The sequence below is a fragment of the Phacochoerus africanus genome, chromosome 4 (genome assembly GCF_016906955.1).
Source record: "Phacochoerus africanus isolate WHEZ1 chromosome 4, ROS_Pafr_v1, whole genome shotgun sequence".
In the NCBI taxonomy this organism is placed as follows: Eukaryota; Metazoa; Chordata; class Mammalia; order Artiodactyla; family Suidae; genus Phacochoerus; species Phacochoerus africanus.
The window spans coordinates 123,116,721-123,130,138 of NC_062547.1; the positions used below are offsets into that span (position 1 = coordinate 123,116,721).

A 13,418-nucleotide genomic window follows, 5' to 3' on the forward strand; every position below is an offset into this window, starting at 1 on the left:
ACTTTCCAAATCTAAAGGAAACAGATATCAGGATACAGGAAGCACAGAGGGCCCCAAACAAGTTGAGCCCAAGGCTGACACCAAGACGTATTGTAATAAAAATGGCAAAAGTTAAGGATAAAAGGATTCTAGAGGCAGCAAGAGAAAAACAAAGAGTTAATTATAAAGGAAACCCCATAGGGCTATCAGCTAATTTCTCTACAGAAACACTACAGGGGTGTTCCCATCGTGGCGCAGTGGTTAACGAATCCGACTAGGAACCATGAGGTTGCGGGTTCGGTCCCTGCCCTTGCTCAGTGGGTTAAGGATCCGGCGTGGCAGTGAGCTGTGGTGTAGGTTGCAGACGCGGCTCAGATCCTGCGTTGCTGTGGCTCTGGTGTAGGCCTGTGGCTACAGCTCCGATTCGACCCCTAGCCTGGGAACCTCCATATGCCGCGAGAGCGCCACAAAGAAATAGCAAAAAGACAAAAAAAAAAAAAAAAAAGGAAGAAACTCTACAGGTCAGAAGACAGTGGCAAGATATATTCAAAGTTCTAAAAGGGAAAAAGTTGCAGCCTACTCTGCGCAGGAAGAATATCATTTAAAATAAGAGGAGAAATAAAGAATTTCTCCAACAAACAAAAACTAAAAGAGTACAGTAATACTAAGCCCGTTCTAAAAGAAATACTGACAGTTCTCCAAAAAAGAAGTAAAAAAATAGGGAGGAAATCACAGTTGGAAAGTAACCACTTAAAAAAGCCAATATATGGAGTTCTCACTGTGGTGTGTTAGAAACGAATCTGACTAGGATCCATAAAGGTGTGGTTTCAATCCCTGGCCTCACTCAGTGGGTCAAGGATCCAGGGTTGCTGGAGGCTGTTATGTAGGTCTCACACCTGGCTCAGATGCTGCATTGCTGTGGCTGGAGCGTAGGCCAACAGCTGGAGCTCCTATTCAATCCCTAGCCCAGGAACTTCCATATGCCTTGGGTGTAGCCCTAAAAAGACAAAAAAAAAAAAAAAAAGGATATAATCACTAGTGATGTGTAATAGGAGTGGGGGGTTGAGGTCTATAGAAGTAAGAGGAAAAGCTCACTTGTCCCAAAGTCTTGATTTTTTTTCTCTATCCCAAGTTTCTAGTTTTCATGACATTGACCAATTCTACCCTACACAATCTCCGTCTAGAGTTCTATTTAGGTAAAATGTACTCTTTACCATACTCAAATTGTTACTTCAAGGACAAGATTACATATTTTGATAATGCCCTGAAAATAAATACAACTGGAAAGAGAGTTGCAGAAGTAGACAATCAGATGATCAGACAGTAACGATCTTGGAAGATAGTAAAGTTATAACTATGTTTTGAATCAGGCATGTTCATTGATATACTCCCTTGAAAATGTAGTTAAAACACACAGGGCACATAGATATTTCTGTGGGCTGTGTTTAAAGTACACATCCATGCTTCAGAGTTTTAGCCTGCTAAAAAATGTTAGATTACACCATATTTTTCTTCTGTCTCTTCACAATACCTGGCAAACTTGAATTCATCCTTTTCCACTTGGTTCGGTGGAAACTTCTCTCTGAAATCTCCATTCCTCCGCAAGGAATGTGAGTCACTTCCACTCTCCTCTCAAAGTACTTGTGCATACATTTTGTCTGGCACATTTCACGGTGTATTTATTTCCATGCAGTGATTTCCTTACACTCAAAAAGAGGAGGCTGGCACTGAGTAAAAACCATAGAGGCTTGAACCAAAAGAAGAGTATAACAGAAAACTGGTTTGGAAGATTTTTAAAAACTTTACAACCATCTAAAGTTAGTTCTTACACCTTCAGCTGGGCAGAAGTAAAAATAGAAGGTATGCACGGAGGTATTTTTGGCATGCAGCTGTAATTACAGCTATCTCCACTTCATGTGATTTATAGGTTTGGGGATTTTTTGGGCAGGGGCAGGGGGTGCATGTTGGTCTGAGAGAATTCATTAATCTACATGTAGCTGCAATTATTTTAAAACAATTAGCCATTGAATAATAGACTAGTTATTAGGTTTTAATGTTTTTTTACAACCCTAGGTTTTAATGTATTTTACAACCCCAATTTGGAAATATACAAGTGCTAGTTCGAAAAGGGAATGATCCAGGAGTTTCCATTGTGGCTCAGCAGTAACAAAACCCAACTAGTATCCACGAGGATGCGGGTTTTATCTCTGACCTTGATCAGTGGGTTAAAGGATCCAGCATTGCCATGAGCTGTGGTGTAGGTGGGAGACATGCTTGGATCCTGAGTTGCTGTGGCTGTGGTGTAGGCCAGCAGCTGGAGCTATGATTGGATCCCTAGCCTGGGAACTTCCATATGCTGTGGGTGTGACCCCAAAAAGACAAAAAAAGAGAGAGAGAAGGAAGGAAGGAAGGAAGGAGAAAGAAAGGAAGAAAGGAGGGAAGGAAGGAAGGAAGGAAGGAAGGAAGGAAGGAAGGAAGGAAAGAAGGAAGGAAGGGAGGGAGGAAAGAAAGAAAAGAAAGAAAGGAAAGAAAGAAAGAAAGGAAGAAAGGAAGGAAGGAAGGAAGGAAGGAAGGAAGGAAGAAAGAAAGAAGAAAGAAAGAAAGAAAGAAAGAAAGAAAGAAAGAAGAAAGAAAGAAGAAGAAGGAAAGACGGAAGGAAAGGAAAGGAAGGAAGGAAGGAAGGAAGGAAGGAAGAGAAAAAAAGAAAATGGAATGATCCAAGTATTTTTGGCCCAAGATAGGAAAGCTATCTTGATAATTTCTGAATAACATCACACTATGAAATAAGGTGGAGTCCTATGTTTTTATTAAAGAGAAGGACTGGTTGTTCTTTGATGACAGTAATGTAAATTGCCTGGGATTGTAGAGCTTCCTTCCCAGTCCTCCTAGAGTAATCACTGAGGCAATGGCCACCCTACATTGTTTGTACTCTCTGCCCCTGTGGCCATTCATGTCTAGATGGCCTAGTAAAGTGGGTTGTGGTGAGAAAAGTTAATAGGATCCATGGAGATTTAAAATTTTTATATTATTTTAACATTTTAGCATTTTTTATGTTTTAAGAAGAGAACATAGAAATTGGGAGACTGACGATAAAGAAAAGGAATATTTAACGGAGTACAGCCTCTGTAGACAGAAGGGAGGGCTCCATGGGGACCCAGAGAACTGGTAAATGGATTTGTTCTGATGCACTGGGATGAGAGGAAAGGAAGTCAAGATGAGTGTGGACGTAGATGGCATTTTTGGTAGCTGGGGCAGGAAGTCAAGAAAATTCTCTATTGATATTATATATACATATATTCATTGAAACAGGAGGTGAGATTGTTATATCATGAGCAGAAGGCATTAGATTTCCTCAACATATACTCTGGAGGAAAGGGATAAAGATCCAACCCCCTTCTCCTTTCTACCCATGATGCGAAAGAAAATCCAAGCTGCATGAGGATTTAGCTGAGATCAGAGGTCATGAATCTGCAGAGCATCAGGTTTCACATTTTTTGGTTCTTCTTAAGTAGTCCATAGGAATAATGTGGATGGCTGGAAAGATTTGCCAGGTGAGTACAAGAAAGGACGAAGGAGTAAAATAAGAGGCATGGCCATGCATGACTGAGGGATTGGTTCTTGGCCTTATGTTGGATAGGAAAGGAAGACAATTGGGAGAAATGCAAGTCTACCTGAAGTAAAGGAAGAGTGTGAGGGCCAACAATGAGAGGCTGTAATAGGGGTGTGGAATGATGGAGATAAAGACTATAGAAACTTTTTTTTTAGGGCCACACCCACAGCATATGGAAATTCCCAAGTGAGGGGTCCAACTGCAGCCTCAGGTGCTGGCCTAAAACACAGCAACATGGGATCCAAGCCACATCTGCAACCTACACCACAGCTCACAGCAATGCTGGATCCTTTAGCCCACTGAGTGGGACCAGGGATTGAACCAGCATCCTCATGGATACTAGTTGGGTTCCTTATTGTTGAGCCACAAAGGGAACTCCCAAAGACTACGGAATCTTTATCTATAAAAATAGACGCATCTCCAGGGATGCTGCTCCAGAGTTCAGTTTGAGACAAGAGAGACTGAAATGAATCAGTGGTGAAAGTTACTGGGTTGAGGTTACAGACACCATGACATTCTGGCTGACTCTCTCAGCATTCATGTAACTGTGGCTCCTCCTTCTATCTCCCGCAGTAGAAGAAGCCAAGTTTCATTGTCTTTGCACTTTGTCCAAAGCCATCCAGCTTATAACAGAGCAGATCCATTACTAGAATTCTCAAATACAAATATCCATGCCCTTGGGCTTCCAGGGATCATTTCGAATGATTTTGAAGAGTAGGGGAGGCCTGGGAGTGTACAAACTTTTTAAGCCTAAATTAATGGCATCCTTGTAGACTCAAAGCATTTTGGAAGGACCTGCTTTTGTCTCTCCTTCCACTGGGTGGCACCGCAAAGACTGAGCTTGCCAATCCAGAAACCCTATAAATCAACCTAGAAAACTCTACTTCCCTCAACTCTCACATCCCATCCATCTCCAGGACCTGGGCAAGGCTTGAATCCATTTTCTTTCTATCCACTTAGTGTTAAGCATTCAACATCTGTAATTATTGCTACAACAAATTAATACCAATTTAGAGGTTTAAAAGAACATACATGTATTATTTTGTAATTCTACAGGTCAAAAGTCCAGTATGGGTCTCACTGGGATAAAATCAAAGTGTAGAAAGGAAGTCTACAGCTGGGTTCCATTCTGGAGGCGCTAAGGGAGGATACATTTCTTTGCGTTTGTAGGACTGAGATTCTCTCTCCCTGTTTCTCTCTGCCTCTCTGTTTGCTGAGATCCATTCCCAGTTTCTAGAGGCCGCCTAAATACATTTCTTGGCTCCTGACCCAGGTCCTCAAGTCCTTCATACTTTGAATCTCTCTGACTCATTCTTCTTCCACTAAATGGGAACCATATGATTAGATTAGATCCACCCAAATTATCCAGGATAATCCTGTCATCTCGTTGTCTTTAACCTTAATTACCACTGCCAAGTCCCTTTTGCCATCTAAGGTAGCATATTCACAGATTCTGGGGATCTAGGTGTGGACCTCTTTTCTGGAGTTATTATTCTGCCTACCATTGTGTCCTAACCTGACAGATTTCAATAACTCCATAAGCCAGTTTGCTGGCTCTGGAATTCTCTATGCTGTTTTCTAGAACATTTGACATGCCCCCATACTTAAAATCCTTCTGACTTTCTAGTAACCAAGGGTCAAATTAATGTTCATTAACTCCAATAGAAAGAAACCACTTAGATTTGGTCCTTTTTCATTGTTTTAGCTTCATTCAAATCTGCACTTCTTTCCCAATACTTCTTATTGCTTGAAAAATGTTTACTATGCCCTTTCTCCACCTATAGCTATCTATGAACAGCTTCTTCCAAATTGAGTTCAGACATCACCTCCTTTCGAAAGATCTTCCTGGAGTTCCCTTGTGGCACAGGGGAAACGAATCCGACTAGGAACCATGAGGTTGCGGGTTCAATCCCTGGCCTTACTCAGTGAGTTAAGGATCTGGCGTTGCCATGAGCTATGGTGTAGGCCGAAGATGTGGCTCGGATCACGCATTGCTGTGGCTCTGCACAGGCTGGCAGCAACAGCTCTGATTAGAACCTCCATATACCTCTGGGTGTGGCCCTAAAAGGTCAAAAGACCAAAAAAAAAAAAAGATTTTCCTGACACTTCCCTCCCCATAGCAAGACAGTGTCCTAAACATCTCTGACGGTCCATATATTCCTGTTTGGGGTATTAAACCCAAATGTGTTGTGATTTTTGTCTATTTCACCTATCCACTGTTTACTTCCCAGTGTCCCACCCATACTCTGGGCATGCTCTTTTACTTCACTATGCCTCCATCTCCCTTTGAAAAACTGAGGTAGCTAAAGTAATCTACATTTCCAGGTTGTTGTGAAGATTTTAACAGTGATCTGCACATAAGTTCTGCTAGTATAATTAATATTCCCAGCCATCTGCGCAAAGCCACCATATAGTAAATGCTTAATGGAGGACGGAGTCATCATACTCCCACGAGGGTCCAGCACCTTCACTCTTGAGAATAGCTAAACTCGGGTCAGGGCTTCTCATCAGAAGGAAGGGCCCAAATTCTGCCCTATTCCGGTGAAGAGCCAGCCTTGGGCTCCGCGGGAAGGGACAGTCCCTGAGGTCTGCGGAGGTGGCTCTGACCAGACTGACTTTTCAATGAGCCAATGAGCCTTTAATTCTGAGAGGAAGCCCTGCATGCTCTGAGAACAGAATCTAGGAATCCCGAGCGCATGATACTTCACCTGGTAGACTGGAGGCCAGGGCAGACTGAAAAGCAAAAAATAAAGTGCAGGGTCGATTTGGGGAGCTTATAAGGTTGATGTCGATGATGATAATGGCAAACCCGAAGAAAACATTCATTCGTACTTGTTAGGTGCTAGTATGGTGCAAACATGCATGAGTTCATTTAATGTCTCAACGCACAGAGAGACATCTCATTTTCACAACCGAAGAAACTGAGAAAGGTTAACATCTTCCCTGAGTATCTCCCAAGCCGGTCTTGGTTCCTGGAGTCCAAAGGTCTTGCTTTGCAGTTCGAGTACAGCTCCCAGGCCGCTGTCCATACCTCCTTAGCATGTCCCGGAGCACTGACCCTTCCAGATTCCGGGCGCCAAACGCAGACCATGTAGTCCCTGCGGCCGGGCTTCTCCTCCCTGCAGCGCCTGGCTTCCTAGACCCTCCTCCTAGCCTCGCCTCTCCTCCTCTCCCGCTCCTCCGGGGCTGCTCCGCTCCTCCCCGCCCCCGCTCCGCCCCGCCCCCGGCACGCTCCGCCCCTGACTTCCTTCCTCCTCCTCCTGGGCCGGCTCCACCTCCAGCCTCCTAGCTCCTCCTCCCGGCCCCTCCCCACCTTCCTAGTCCCGCCCCTCGCTTCTTTTGTCCCGCCCCTGGCTCCTCTTCTCCCGCCGTCTCTGGCCCGCGCTCTGCTGGTCAGTACGCTGGAGCCCGCGAGGGTTGAAGCGGCCAGGCAACTCTGCGCAGTCAGATCGCCCAGTTCGCCTCTTAGCGTCCCAGCGCCACCGGGCCCCCTCTTCCGAGTAAGTGCCTCCCAGGCGCGCCCGTCGCGCACACAGCCTTGCGAGGCTTCCCCGGCCGCTGGGTTGCGGGCTGCTCCTGGGGGCGCGTTTTCCGCTCACAGAAACTTTCTGGAGTGTGAGTGAGTGCGTGTGAGCGAGTGTGTGTGTGTGTGTGTGTGTGTGTGTGTGTGTGTGTGTGCAGGCTCACACAGCTCCGGAAACTCCCCGGAGTTTTACCCAGTTCCTGCGTGGTAGCGACAATCTGAGACCTCTGGTTAGGAGCCCTTACCGACTCGGGCTGACCTCTTAACTTCCACCTCTTGCCCTGAGCCCCATCACTATTCCTTCCTTCCTTGGCAGACGCGCCCCCCCCCCCCCCGCCTCCCGCCCCCGTGTCACGCACTCTGGGTAACAGCTCCAGCAGTCAAAGGACTGCCCCGGTTAGGGTTATCAGGATGCCCCAGATTGTCGACCGAGATGCTGGCCTGAGATTGTAATCCAACCCTGCATTGTAAAACGGGCAGGGGCTCGAGTTTTGCCTTGAAATCTTTCGGTGGAGAATTCCTTTGAGGAAGAAAGTTTGTGTGTGTGTGTCTGTGTCCTTACACGCGTAATGGGCTCGCGAGCTCTCAGCACCTGATGCCAGAACCCTTGACGAGCGTCTTAGACCATAAGCACGATCGAGACCACGCTGACCAACTACCCGGGCTTGGGCGCTTATGTTTACACCGGATTTCTAAAGACAGCTGCTTTTCTAAAACACAGCATAGGTAGAAAGAGCTACACCTGAGAAACTCAGGGGCAGAGGGAGGCAGTAGTCGAGTGCTCCGTGTTGAAACAACAAAATCCTTGAGTTACTTAAGACTGATAATACTATGTTTCCATAAGTTACTTTTATCAGAAGTCAGTACTGTCTCCAGGTAGGATCTATTTCTGCTCTAAAAGACAGGTTTAATTGATAGTAGCCCAGTACTTTCATCCATTTATGAAATGATTCTCTGGTTGCTGAGGTCCCATCCAATTGTAATAGTCTCTAAATTCTTCGGTATCTTAGTTTACTCTTGCTATGTTTTTGCTGTGAAAGTAGAGATGCCCGTAACATTTCTGCACTTTCTTGATAAGAATTCATTTAAGAGATGCTGGTAGGGAGATGACATGTTAAGTAGAAATTATTCATTGAGATGTAAGGAAAGCAAAAATATGTGGCCGAGAAAAATAACCAGAACAGAGCAGACTTCACGTTGCCTTTGTGCCCTGGCAGATGAAAGTTAGAGGTGAGAAATCACTTTAAATGCTGCTTATCACTGCAGGTGTTTTTATCCTAGTTTCAATCCTGTGTTACATTTCCACATAGTTTTAACTAAGGAAACATTATGCTTTGAAATGTAAACATATGACTCCATCTGTCTTTAAGGAAAGAAATAATTATCACACTTAATTAAACACCTGGAAACATTTATTGCCACCTTCTAATTAGATCTGTCATGGGGCGTTAAGTCAGCAAATTATTGTTAATATTCTAGCTGGTAATACAGAAGGGTTTTTTTGTAAATTTTTTTTTGTGTGTGAATGCTAGTTCCCCTCCATACACATCACTTGCCTCTTCCACTCTTTGCTCACTTTTTGAGTTTTCAATCTATTTGAGTAAATAATAGGCAAGTGGACTGCCATCTACATCCCTGTAAAATATGAGTAATTTAGATACTGAGTTTTTGATATTAGCTCTTTGCGTTAACAGACATAGGCCTTACTAACCATTATATCCATTTAAACTGTCTCCTCATTTAAGAGTTATTAGAAATTACTGAATATAAGAAAGTTCCTCCCTAAGGGTAGTGATCCTACATAGATGGTCCTTTAAACTTTTTTCTCTAAGGGAAACTTTACTGTGCCTTTTGTTCTCATGTGTTTAAATTTAATGGGAAAAGAGGTGGCACGAGCTGGAAAATCTGCTTATCTTTCTGTCTCTTAATTTTCTGTTTCTGACTATATTGCTAGATATAGTTATCATCTGTGTAATGAGTGTTGTGAGGGCAGACTGTTCTGGAATCCCAACAGAATGGCAGAAACTGAGGGCGAGCACACACACTGCAAGGGCCAGCAGTAAGATTATTTTATGAGGCCGGTTCTCTACAGTTCTTCATTCTGTTGAAATTGGAGGAAAGGGCGTGTGGAGAGAAATGATTACAACCCAACAGTACTCATTAGGAAATGCTGTGGGGTGGGGGGAGGAGCAGTTTTATTTCTAGGTGGTTTATGACTTGGGAAACTTCAAATAGCTGGTGCTTAGAGCTGAGGCTGCCATAGTGCTGAGCACTAGAGAGACCTCCTACGTAATTGATTCAATTAATCCTTTTCTGCTTGGATCAGGCCCTTGAAAGGAACATTTATGTCTTGGAGGTTTCATTGGTACTCAGTCAGAACTGAGCAGGGCTTTCAAGAAGAATAGTCCATTCTCTACCCCCTCAGTGTTTGCCTGGTACAAATTGAGGGAGTTGAGCATGTAGTAACCTCCAGGAGGCAGAGGAGTGTGGGTGTGAACAAATAAAGACCACCTGTTTTCTCAGGGAGGCAAGGGAACATTAGTGCAACTCCAGTACCAAGGGCCCTGGCTTGGGCAGTGGGGACATGCCCATGGGCCAACCTGGATAAAAATGGGATGGTTTACCTCAATATGGCATTCTCAGAGACAGTAAGCTCTGCTATACAGAGTTTAAGAGAAGGCACTATGTAGTGCCAGATTAGCTTTTATCACCCCAAATCTCCTCACACTGCCCACATCCTGCATTTAGCACCAAATGCACACAGTGAGAACTCAACAAACACCAAAAAGAAGCTTTTAACACCCCAACAACATTTATGCTTCCATGTGCAGAACATTTTACTTCCTGCTCTCCTGTCTCTGGTTTTGATGACTTTGGCCCTAGGGTCCGAGCCGACTGCAGTTTCTAGACTTTGTCCATCAGTGGTGCTTCTCAATAGCTAAAAGTGGGTGATTCATTGTGAGCTTAAAAAAAAAATTAGTGAAACTTGTTGCAAAATTTAAATGAGGTCAAATAGTATCAGGTGAACATCAGTTTGCATTCTACGTTTTGGCTTTAGGAGGAAATGAGCTCTGGGGGTGGAGGTGGGGGCAAGATAATTCTAGAATGTGAGAGGCAAGTGGTACTTGAGGAATCATCTGGCCCATGAGCCTTAGATGGCAGCGTTGGCTGTTTACAAGTTATACACGTTTGGAGGTTCATCCCCTCCAGCTAGCTTGCAGGAGCACCATTCATTCATGCAGCAGGCATTTATTGAGCTCTTGCTGTACGCATGGCACTGTGCAACTCTCTCATGTTCCCATTGAGGCCTGGGACTTGCACAGAAATCTTTGTTGGTAAGAACAGGTCCCTAAACGTAAATTGCTGGTGGCAAAGATGGGATCAGAGTTCTGAGTTTCACAAAGGAAAGTAAAGGCACTTCCTTAGGACAGTATAGGAACTATTTTCAAAGTATTTTTATTTCTCAATAATAAGAAACTGAGATAAGCACCTTTCTTCTGATGTCTTTTTTAAATAGCCAGTGGTGTAACTGCAATAAATCCAATTCCATATGATTTTGTTTCCTTGGCTTTTCATCTCAGGCGTAGAAATTACCTGAGGAAACTTGTTTTAAAATGTCACATGCTCCACAATAATCAAATAACATCCACCCATCCTTTTAGAGAGGAGTTGCTTTTTCTCTAGAAGCAAGTGTTTATGGGTCAGAACCAAGGTAGCAAAGACTCAGAGCCAACTACAAAGCTAGATGGGCATCAACAAGTTTGTTTTCCTAGGGTTGTGCTTTTTTAAATAGAGCAAAAGAGGTTGTAGACCAACATGATGATGTTTCTCTGGAGGTGACTGGGGGCTAGGCTTGCAGGAATCCCCTACCCCACCATCAAAACAGAAACAAAAAAAGGGGCAAGACGTCACAGGAGTGGGCTTCCACTTGAGCAACCCAAGCTGACTTATAAACAAATCAGGATTTGTTTTTTTAATAACAGAGAGTGGAATTAAGTCCAAAATTCCACTTGTAGTTTCCTTAAACATTGGGAATAAAGATGACTTTTAGTTTGGTCAAAAAGTGGTTGGTTCAGATGATATTGCTGGAATCAGCTGGTCATGTCTCAGCCACCATTGGCTCTGTGACTTAGGACAGTCTGCTCTGAACCTGTTTCTTTTTCTTTTTTTTTTTTTGTCTTTTTGCTATTTCTTGGGCCGCTCCCGCGGCATATGGAGGTTCCCAGGCTAGGGGTCTAATCGGAGCTGTGGCCGCCAGCCTACGCCAGAGCCACAGCAATGCAGGATCTGAGCCACGTCTGCAACCTACACCACAGCTCAAGGCAATGCCGGATCGTTAACCCACTGAGCAAGGGCAGGGACCGAACCCGCAACCTCATGGTTCCTAGTTGGATTCGTTAACCACTGCGCCACCACGGGAACTCCCTGAACCTGTTTCTTTACCTGAGAAGTGGGGATAATGTTTCTGTCATAGGGTTGTTGTGTGGATTAAAGCAGGGTGTTCCTCTCCTCCTGTTCAACGTGCAGAAGCAAGTGGGTGACTTTGCTGGACTGGCCAAATCGCTGTCATTTCAAGATGGTGGTGTTGATACTGGGCCATAGCTGAGTGAGTAGAGAGGGTGGTAACTTGTACCACATGAGCTTTTAGCATGAACTTTCCTTTTTTGCCTCTAACGATTCCAGAGAAGCCCAGAGAATGGGGTGAATATAGCACAGTTTCAATGATTCCCAGAGGCAGGGTCATGTGATCATATAGGGAACTTTTGCTGCTGCTGCTGCTGCTAAAGAGAAACGAGGCAGAGCTGGCCATCTGGGTTTTATGTGTCTGAGCAGGGGAAGAGCCATAGTGTCTGCTAAGCCTTCCTATGCATGAGGGAAGCTTTTAAAAGATCTGTTCAGGAGTTCCTGCTGTGGTACAGTGGGATTGGCAGTGACCCTGGGACACTGGATGCAGGTTCCATCTCCAATCCAGTGTTGCTGTAGCCGGCATAGTTTTTTCTTGTGGCTAGGTTCTGTTCCCTGGCCCCTATGGAACCCCATAGGCCTCAGGGTGGCCAAAAAAAAAAAAAAAGGGGAAAAATCAGTGAGCAATGGGTTGGCCTTTAGCAGAGGGGAGGCCCTTGTTTAAAACCGGTAATGGATGAAACTTGGTTTTACAGGCTAGACAGGAAGATATGTCCTAGTCGCCTTGAGGACGTGGGCTGGCGAGTCCTCAGAGGAAGTGGTGAGAGTTCCAGGAGAGAGGGCAAGGGTGCCATCTGCAGGGTTGTCCACTGGGGCAAGCTCTTCCGGAAGCATAGCCCTCTACAGGCACACTGGACACTCATGAATATTTGAAAGGAGCCAAAAAGGAAGCACCAGCCCACCAGGCCAGTACGTTCTCTAATCCTGGCTCTTACTCCTTCAAACCAAATTCATTGAGTTCAAGCCTTCTCCACTCCTGACTTTTTTGTTGTTTTTTATTTCACAAAGGAAGTTCCTTATATGACTGTGCACCAGGGTGAGGAAGGCAGAGGTTGTGGTGTGTGCTTGTGGAACCCTCACTGTCTGCATCCTTTACCACCTCGGGCTCCTGAGTCGTCTTCAGGCTTTTACGCACGTGGAGATGCTACAAGGGAATCCTGCAGAAATGCCACCGTCCTCTGAGAAAAATGGCAGGCACAGTGTTGGCAAAAGATTGCAAAGTTCGAAACAGTCTGTGATGACTCAGACCTTCAAGAAAGAAGTCCAGTACTTGATTCCACCCCTCTCTGATCAGGAAACAACTCCCTTTTCCCCCTTTCTTCTCTCTTTATAAAGATGAGATCGTTTTCTGGGAAATGGCTGGTGTTTGTTTTAGTACTCTCACTGCCCTAGAAGGGCAGAGCAGTCTAGACTTAATGATGGAATTCCTTCGGCCTTGGGGTGCAGTGATAGGCCCCAGTGACTCACAGAGCGTGTACCTGGGAGAGGCGATGAGCTCAGCCCTCTCTCAGCGTCTGGTGATGGCCTCTGTGTTGCACACACTTAGCCATTTTGCTCCGTGGCTTTCATGGCCTGAAACAACTGAAGGCTCCCAAAAAGATCAGCTGCTCTTCTTGCCAAGGTGAGAGACTCTGTGTGGATAAGGAGCCTTCTGGGGAAGCTGGGCGTCCATGCCACGGGTCCTGGCCCTGTGCCCCAGGTGGGCTGGTTTGAGGAGGCTGTGATCTTTGCAGCTGCAGAAGTGATCTGCCAAATAAAACTTGGAACTTGTGCAGCATGCCACTTTTTTTTTTGTCTTTTTTGTTGTTGTTGTTGTTATTGTTATTGTTGTTGTTGTTGTTG

The 13,418-nt window shown here is 44.9% G+C and overlaps 1 protein-coding gene across 3 annotated transcripts in view; it reads left to right on the top strand.

Moving 5' to 3' along the window:
• Positions 1 to 6,928: 6,928 nt before the first annotated feature.
• TNFAIP8 (TNF alpha induced protein 8) overlaps positions 6,929 to 13,418 on the top strand; it is a 135,552-nt gene continuing 129,062 nt past the window's right edge. Inside the window, exons 1-3 of one of the 3 annotated variants that reach the window (XR_007134576.1) lie at positions 6,929 to 7,089; positions 12,272 to 12,485; positions 12,585 to 13,355. Coding sequence is in view for 1 of the 3 variants with exons in the window: in XM_047778484.1 (XP_047634440.1) it covers position 7,089 (1 nt within the window). In the remaining 2 variants the exon portion in view is untranslated. Of the gene's footprint in view, positions 7,090 to 12,271; positions 13,356 to 13,418 lie in introns of those variants that run through there. The other 2 variants (XR_007134575.1, XM_047778484.1) reach the window with 2 other exon arrangements.